Source organism: Antrostomus carolinensis, unplaced genomic scaffold (assembly GCF_000700745.2).
Source record: "Antrostomus carolinensis isolate BGI_N321 unplaced genomic scaffold, ASM70074v2 scaffold19981, whole genome shotgun sequence".
Classification (NCBI taxonomy): Eukaryota; Metazoa; Chordata; class Aves; order Caprimulgiformes; family Caprimulgidae; genus Antrostomus; species Antrostomus carolinensis.
The window spans coordinates 68,278-77,901 of NW_010296496.1; the positions used below are offsets into that span (position 1 = coordinate 68,278).

At 39.6% G+C, this 9,624-nt stretch overlaps 1 protein-coding gene across 1 annotated transcript; it reads right to left on the reverse strand.

Annotated features, from left to right (window-relative positions):
• Positions 1–2,031: 2,031 nt before the first annotated feature.
• Positions 2,032–9,518, reverse strand: LOC104532967 (actin-related protein 3B-like). The gene is made up of 5 exons (XM_010178317.2): positions 9,505–9,518; positions 9,069–9,258; positions 4,131–4,256; positions 3,599–3,682; positions 2,032–2,997 (listed from the first exon to the last, which is right to left on the reverse strand). The coding sequence occupies exons 1-5, from the start codon at positions 9,516–9,518 to the stop codon at positions 2,902–2,904; spliced, it is 510 nt and encodes a 169-aa protein (XP_010176619.2). The 3' UTR covers positions 2,032–2,901.
• Positions 9,519–9,624: the final 106 nt, after the last annotated feature.

Genomic DNA, 9,624 nt, shown 5'->3' on the forward strand with positions numbered 1-9,624 from the left:
TTGCTGCAACTACGTACTGTCTCCATGCAATCCCACCACTGAAGCAATGCTGTTGACCTAGATCTTTACAGTGCTTTTCAATTAATTTTCAAGGCATTTTACAAGCCAATAAAAAAAGAACAAAACAGAGGAACCAACTTCACAAGACTCATTAAGCAACAAGCAGCAAAGCTCAAGACCATTTTGGGTCCAGGTTCATTGCTCTATTCAGTAAACTTGTAGTTTAACTAAACATCATTACATTCAACAAAACAGGAGTGGGAAAGAAGAAAGAGTTTTCTGCAAGGTTAGCATGTCAAATAATCTCACAGAAGTGTCCTGTGATCACCAGAGCCTGCTGGGGGACAAAGCAGTACCACAACCCCTTCAGCAACAGCAAGCTATTGAGAAGCAAACTATTGCCCTCACCAGGCTCCAGAAATCTGCCTCGATGCACTATGTAGAGAGAGAGCCTTCCTTAAGAAATCAGGCTTTGCAGAAGTGCACTAATAACTGCTGGCCTGGAAGGGTCTGGAAGCAGAATAGATACCTGCTGGCCCTTCTGGCTTTAAGGCTTGGGTTCAATTCCTTCCTCTGATCAACAAGATTCAAACCCAATGCACGTGCTCTGTCTCAGGTGAGCAACCAAAACAGCAGGTTAGGGAATCAATTTACAACTTGTAGTTCACAGATCCTTGTGATTATTCATTAACTATTTGTAAGGAATCCATAAAATGTAACTGAAAAGGCAAACTTACTTGTCAACAAGCTTAAACTAGCCCAGCAGTAGTCAGCAAGACAGAAAAAGGGGGTAACAACTCACATTTGCATTTGTCCTCTGACACATCTTCAATTTTTTTCTGCTCAATTACTGTTTCAAACTTACATGGTCTGTACTGTGATAGGTGGGTCAGTCTTCCAGAAAGTTGAAGAGGGGAACTCAGCTGCAGGACATCTGAACATCCTCTATTAGTTTTCTTACTATCAGTTTTGTTTGTTTGTTTGTTTTAAAATGATGAGTGAACATGACCACATTTCCTTATTTGTTTTCAAAGTGAGTCTTGCTTGCTTTTCAAAAGCTTTTCCTCCCAAGAAAATAGGTGTCCATGACTTATCTCAGAAGTGTGGAGCAAAAATGTCACCTCTTGCTAACTCTAAGATATCATGATACCTGGCTAAAACTGGCTGCAGGCCACATGTAACTATGCCACTATACCCAGCATTCCCTATTCTGTAGCACTAAGTGAGCATGCCAGTGCACACTCACTCAGTGCACTAGACATGTAAAGCTTCCTCTGCAGCCTCACACCAGCAACACTGTGCCAGCAGTGCAATCACAAACTTGAAACACAGAATTAAACACAGACAAGCTGGTATAACACTGGAACAAGCTGAAACAGTACATACTGCATTAGATTATCCCTTCTTTTTTTTCTTAGTGAGAGGACTGAGAAAAGCCAGCTTCCATGTGTTCCTCCTGAGAGCTGAGCTTTAAGTTCAAAAGTATCCAAAACGAGGCTTGAGTAACAAGAGTCCCATTTTGTTTAATTTCTAATTTATGCTGAACAAATAATGGCTTGGTCTAAATCCCTCCATGCCAGTTAAAACCAAATTCATGTGTCTTGCAAAATTCTAATTGGGCTACACAAACTGTTACAAAACCTCTGCTGGCAGAGGTCAGACATATCAGTACAGACAGATTAAGGGGGATTTCCTACCCTTTTTAGATTTAAAACATAGAAGAACAAATGTTGTGTCCACAATATAAGAATATGTGCCCATAATAGGGCAGTTAAGCCCTGGAACAGGTTGCCCAAGGATGTTAAGGAACCTTCATTCACAGAGATCCTTGAAACTTGACTGGCCATAATCAACCACACGTGACACTGAAGGGAGCCCTGCACTAAGCAAGAGTCTGGACCAGAAAGCTCCAGAGGTCCCTTCCAACTTCAGTGTTACTACGATTCCATGTACACTGACATGTAAATGGAAAGCTAACCTTGTGAAATAAAATGGACAAGTATGTAAATCATGACTACCACAAACATTCACAAAGATGTTAACAGCTTTTATTTCACTGGTGCAAGGCCCGTGTGTCATCCACCACTCACCAACATCAAAACAAAACATCATCTTCTATAAAACAGTTTCAGAAAATTCAAAACAAAGGAACAGTGGCTATAATAAACTTCATACAATACTGTAAATCACTTGGTTTGTGTCATCCAAACATGAACAAATCAGTTTCTAGCACACATGGCCTTTTTTTTTTTTTTTTTTTGCCAAAAAAATATAATTAAAAAAAAATACCAGCACAACTCCTATACATGCCTCACACCTGGAAATGTGTAACATCACTCCATGACATTGATAGCTGTTCGTGCTTGGAACTAGTCATCAATTCACCCTACCAATATCATAAGATACAAAATTATATGAAAAACCTACATTTACAAAGTACAGTCCCAATCCTGCAATCTAATCCATGTACCTGCACCCATTCCAACTCCCCTGAAGGCAATGTGGTATTTAGTGCTCCATTGCTAAAGATTGTGATTGCAGAATCAGGGCACAAGTGGGAAAGGTTTAAATCTTTCCACAAGCAGTAAAACGCTGCCTTATTCTTCTAGATTCAGTTTCAGTAGTATTCGCACAACCTCCTAAACCAAGACTTACCTATTTCCAATTACCTGACATTTAGGAAGGAAGAAGGATAGGCTTTAAAGTAGTCAGCAGAGAAATGGCTTTTACCGAAATGACATGGGGCTGTAAGTTGTGCTTCAGTGCACGGTGGTGATCCAAATGCTTCCAAGAGTTAACCACATCTTGCTCCAGTATTTACAGTATCTGCTGCCTTCCTCTGCATTACATGAGTTTCTTCACCAGCAAGATATCAGAGATCTTGTTTCCATTAGACGAGCGTTATGACATGACTCCAAAAACAGGATTATGACGACAAATACTAGGGCCATACTCTTCATAGTCTTTCTTGGTGTGACATACTTGAAAAAACTCTGGCTATGAAAATATAAAACAAATCCCCTCAAAAGCATAAGAATATATCAAGTAAAAAAAAAACAACAAATAAACTAATGCCTTAACATTTTGATAAATTGCAGCTTTATGACGTGGTGTTACATTTTTTTAAACAGAATAAAGTGAGAAATACTAGTATATAAATACAACTAATCAAGAAAAGTTTGTCTGGACAGAAGACTGCTTTTAAACACAGGAATAAGAAATCCCACTTTGGAGACAGGAATTGCTCCCATTTTCCTGTATTTGCTTCTCTCTTGTGTTTAAGACCCCTAATTTGGATCCTATATTCCTGAAGTCCTAACTAATCTCTAGTGCTGACTTCAAGAATAAAAGGACTGAATTACAACTATCATATAAAAACTACTTTGGAATTATGTTAAATCGTGATATCCTTACTCAAGTAAAGCTCCCACTTGCTCTGTAAAAATTCTACTGAGATAAAAGCTGAGTAAGGATTCCAGAATGTGATATATAGTTTAGGCTGTCACAATGAAAAGGTTTAAAACTTAGGTCACACATAGCCAGAAGATAACATGCAATTAAAAAAACAAAAGTTAACAACAACTTTGATAAGACTTACTGTTGAAGCCAGCATGGAACCGCCAAACCAAACCGCGTAACGCTGCATGTGATGTGTTATCACTTGAACTTCAACTGGTTTGGGCTAAGAAAAACAGTTCACGCTTAGTTGGTTTACATTTTCTGGCAAGATCCTTACAAACTCAAAATTCTCAGAGACAGACATCTTTACCCCTCCATTCAGAGCACTATCTCACACTTATTACTCAGTCTGCCATGTTCCCTAGGAGACCAAGTCATGAAACTGTTGAAGATTAGTATGTTGAAGAACAACAGTTAGATCCCTCTTGCCTAATGCTAAGCTCACTTATCTTCTAAAATGGAAACCAGAAATGCCCTTAGAAACAGCTCACAGTAGCTTTAAGGTTTCTGTAAAGACATGTCAACCATTGCAAGGCTACCAACACATTTAACAACACAAACATATATGCTATTCATTTTACAACACTGCATTTTCACTAGTGAGGTTAAAGTTTTGAACTTTTTTTTCTTTCACTACTTGTATAATTGGTGTACTTGAAATTCTTACTTACTTTTATCCGACCACCACTGAGTTCCTCACTAAGTCGCAATCTTGCATCCACTACTCTTTTCAAATCCCTTTGCAGTCGTCGTCCAAAGTCCCTGAACATCGTGGATCCTCCTGAGAGAACCACATTCTGTGCAGAAATTAAAGACACATTCTTTAAATCCATCTTAAAGTGAGCTTCCCAAAAGCCAACACTGCAGAAGTGACTATTTGGATATTAACATCAGTAGCTACACAGAACACCTTAAGCATTGCTCAGTTTCCATAGCAGGTCCATGGTCCCCTACTTTCTTTTTTCCCCCACCTTTAAAGAATAGTTATATGTAGAATATGTTGTTACAAAAGAGAAGGATTCCATTAAAAGGTGAGCTAGTACCCTAGATGCGCAGAGCAGCAGAAATAAGACACTACATCAAGTTTCCCAGGGACACTCATAGTAGTTTAATGCTGCAGGGTCGCAGACTAACACAGAAGTAATTTCAAAAGTAGGGGGGGGATTCAAAACAGGAACCCTAGAACATGACGTTGATGGCAGCAAAAATGCATTTCATCATCAGAAAAAATGAATTCTATATGAGAACACTGCATGTGTGCCTTTACATTCTGCTGCAACTGCAAATCAAAGTGCCAATTAGTGCTTACCAAAACCACTTACATGCCTTAGACACACGTGCACAAGGAACTCAACTGAGATCAAGCGTTCATCATACACAGGTCAAAGGATTACCCTCTCAGTAATGGTTTTTGATATTGCAGACCAAGACTGTGCACATAATGAAACAATCCCTGAACCACTGTTTTCAGCCAGGAAGCCTATACACAGATCTGAAGAGTCAAAGACATGCATAGTAAGTGTTCACACTTGCAGGGTGCAGAAGTAACTCCTTGGATTTTAAACAACAGATAACAAGGAAAATCTTGTTTGTAACTTGTAAAGTGAGAAGAAAGCTGTTTGTTTATTCATGAAAAAAAATCTCTGCACATCATAAAAACCATTACAGTAGGAAAAACTCATTTCTTCACATCTTCGGATTATCTACAGTATAAAAGAGTGCATAACAAGGCAGGTGTGCTTTAAAGAAAAGCACAAATCCCCATAACATTGCTGAAACATCTCTCAGAAGAAAAAGGAGGGCAAAGAAGAGGAAAGGAGTCATACATATAAGCAGGAGCCAGAAATCACAGTTGGTCCTAAAATTAAAGCAGGAGGGAGATTCCTCCTTCTCCCTCTATATACAAGGACGTCTCTTCTCCTGCCTCAAAGTGGTCACGCACTCCACATGGGAAAGGAAAACTGCTAATGGGGAAAAAAAGATAAACAACCAACCTGAGTGATGAAACAGCAATTAAAAAGATGCCATCAGAAAATATTACCTGGAGGTAATGAAGTTGGCAAAGATGGTGAAACCAATAACTCTATTCAGAGCAAATTAAACTTCAAGTATACTCCATAAAGTGGACAATGCTACCACTAAAAACAGTTCTCAGAATACACCCAAGAGTAAATTGTTTGAATACATCCAAGACCAGCTCATTCAACCACAGAGTTAGTGGCAACACTGGGAGGATCTTTATCATTGTAGGGTTATAAACTAAGAGGTTACACCTTCCTCAGATTATAATTATTCAAGTACTTCTACACACTGAAAGGAGTTTAACAATAATACTGGTCAAGGAGAACAGAAGCACTAGCATTTACTTGTGGAAAAAGAAAGTCTTCTCATTATCATGTATCTGGACAAGCCAGGCTGAGCAGAATTTTGGATATAAATAACTAGATGACACCAAATGCCATTATAAGCTGTCTAATTATACACTCACAGTTCCCCTGCTCCCTGCACTTCTTGTCAGCATTGGGTCAAATCTGTACTAACTCTTTAGCAGAAGACTGCTCAGGTACAGGCTTCAGTAAGTTAGCACAACTCAGCAGGTCAGCCTTCTGCTTGGAGGTCAGAAGCCAGGTAGTCCTCACTCACAATGAAAGCAGAATCCGTACACATTCCCCACCCCTCAAACAACACACCCACCACTTACAAAGGATCTAATGAAGGGGGGGAAAGACTGTCAGATTTGGAAACAAAACAAAACAAAACAAAAAAACCCCAAGACCCCACCCCCCACAGCAAATACCTTCTCTGGAATAACTCAGTGTAACACAACACAGTAATTCCAGCAACTACTTAAGAAAAAAAAAACCAAAACATTACAACAATGAAGCACGCTGAATACATCTGTGGAGAAAGCTTACTAGTGATGTTTGGGTTTTCAGCCTGCCTGAGAACTCTCTGGCCTCCCAGAAAAAGACATCAAGGAAGTTAGGATTTAAGTATCCATTTCCAGCTGATTCCTTTAAACAAGATTTCTTCTGATCTTACTCTGTTCAAACATACTTCGGCTGGTTTAACAGCTCTAAGCAGACCACAGGTTTCACAGCTAACACTGATTATCATACCATCTGACAGAAAGAAGCTCCAGCTGATTTTTACTTTTATATCTAACTGTTTGAAATTTAAGTTGTTTAAAAAGAATGTATTCTCTCAGAAGAGAGGGCTGAAGACCAGACCTTCCACACACTTGAAAAAGCTAACCAGAACAAGTAAATAATGAAAGTATGCCATTTCTGGAAGGAAACCAGGGGGTTAAACACAAGGCTCAGAGGGCTGTCAAGAAATTTCTCACTTCTCATAGAATGGTTAGGATTGGAAGAGACCTTAAAGATCATCCAGTTCCAACCCCCCTGCCATCAGCAGGGACACCTTCCACTAGACCAGGTTGCTCAAAGCCTCATCCAGTCTGGCCTTAAACACTTCCAGGGAGGGGGCATCCACAGCTTCTCTGGGCAACCTGTTCCAGTCATCTATACCCTTTGCTTCTCTAGAATATTGTGTTTCTCCCCATACCATTTCTGATATTATGCCTGTACAGTGCAATGCTGCAGAGATATGAAGCTACCTAACAAAACAGCCAGCAACTATAACAGAAATCTCTATCTATTTATATAAGTTTACATAAAAACTCCAAAAGGCTAAATTAGTTTCTGCAGAACTCAGTGCTACCAAACACAAGGTGCTGAACTGGTTTGTGCATCTTCTTACTGCACCTTGTAACGTGGTATAAGCACACTCTCAGCTGGACACTCCAGACTTTGCAGCACCAAAGTGAGAATCATCTGCTGCTTTTCTGGTAAATAGGAACTTCAGCAACACATCCCAGTTTCCCCCCCTTCCAAATGACACCCTAAATTAAAGTTGTTTAACACGACACAACCACACCATCAGAGCCATGTAATGAGAGCAAGATGTGACTGTTAATAAAAATAGTTATAGGTAAAAAGTGTAAGGCTCACAAGATGAAGCCAAGCACTTCATGAACAAGTGAATCCATTAAGCCACACGCCTCTTAATTTAGTTAAAACAGGGCAATATTTGCCAGCATTATATGGAAAGTATAAGGAGAAATATTATGTGTATCAAAAACCAAATATATTATAAAGAAGTAAATGTATTGTGAGAAACACTATTTTTTAAACAAGTTTGGCTTTTAAGGATGAAGAAACAATTTCTGTTTCTTGAATGAATATTGAAAATCATGATTTTGAACAGTTTGAGTAACTGTAAAAGATTTCAGTGTGACTTATGGTCGTGCTGTTCCGCAGAAATATGCCTACACTCAAGACACAAAAATAACCACAAAATACTGCAGATGTATTGAGCTACCAACTAGCACAGGTAACGCCAGAAATCTGATTACAGCTGCGACAGGAATAAACTGGGCTTCTCCTCAGCACTCCTGCGCTACGCTAACGGCGTTAAACACTTGTAGATCCCACATGAGGTAGCACAAATATGTTTCTTCTCCCATCTCTTATCAGCTCTGCCAATATGATACAGATCTAATGGTCTGGCAGTCTCTCCAGCCTTACCTCACCCACAGACCCTCCGCTCTGCACTTAGTAATTAATAGCAAACGTTGACATTTTGCAGAAGCACAGATAAGAAAAAGTCAGTTGAACCCTATCCAGTCTTCTGCTTGAGGATACCTACAACTTCGGAGAGGAAAGGCAAGGACAGGGTTGATACAGTAAATAAACCAGGCATCACCACAGACTGTATTTCTCCCTGCAGCTCACAGATGTCCATCCGGATGCTGCACAGCAGTCTGACGCCACTGTCCTGGTTTTCAGCTGAAACAGAGCTGGGTTTCTTTTTCAGTAGTTAGAATAGTGCTGCATTTTGCTTTTCAGCCTGGGACTTGTTATGAGAGAGACACTGATAACACACCACTGTTTGCATTTTTGTTGCTGGAAGTGAAGGACTTCATGTTTTGTTAGTCTACAAGCACAAGATCTAAGGGGGTGAGGAATATCTAAATTAATAAGCTAAATTGGCATTTGGATATGCCAATGGGATATTCCATATCATATCACATCGTGTCTAGTACATTAGTGAGGGGCTCTTTCTCTTTTAGCTCTCTCTGGCTTTTGCTCTTCCAGGATTGCAGTTTTGGTTTCGGGACTGTCACTCCTCTGGGATCATTATCTGGGAAAGGGCCAGGCTTGGTCAGTGGGTGGTGAGCAATTGTACTGGGTATCACTCATTTGCATATTTTATTACTGTTATCATTATCACTACTATTTTAATATTTTAAAATATAGTATTATTTTAAGTTTTCTTTTATTTCTATTATTAAATTGTTCTTACCTCAACCTAAAAGCCTCCTTATCCTTGCCCCCCAATCCTCTCCCCTATCCCCTGGGGGTGGGGGGCAGTGGGTGAACGGCTGTGTTGGCTGCTGGCCAAGGGGTGGTCCAGTGAAACTATCACTGATGCCGCACAGCGGTCAGACAGCGCCATCTACACACCACGCAGCGCATGCAAAGCTGTTTCCACACCAAGTATTTCTCGGAATTTTAAGTTAGAAGTGATGTTTGGGGGATGTTTACCACTCCTTTAGTCTCCTGCACCCCACATCTCTCCAGGTTTTGATGGTTTGTTATGAGCTGGGCAATCAACAGTTTAAGCTTCCGAGAGAAGGTTGATGCAACAAGCATAGTCCAAATCTTAACTGTATCAGCAAGCTCAACTCCCTTATTATCCACAATAGCTGCACACCCAGCCAAAAAGTCATCTTCTCTAAGGAAAAAAAGCCAGTATCATTAAAACACTGTCTCCAAATCTCCATGATTTATCCACAATAATTATTAGATTATTTCAATCATGTGGTAAAATCCAAAACTATTCTGCTATCATTTCACCTGAGCACTCACTTTAAATTTTATTCGGCTTTCTGAAGACTTGGATTCATTAAAAAAAAAAAAAAACAAAAAAAAAACTTTAAATTTCAATGCAAATCTCCTGGTTCCAAACTCAGCAGCCTACCTATCTTCTTCCATTTTAGCAGAAAACAGCTCATCCCAAGCAACTCAGAATGTGTTATAGACACAGAGAGACACAGAATAAGAACATAAATCAATTCTTCCAAGTAATCACATTAAGATG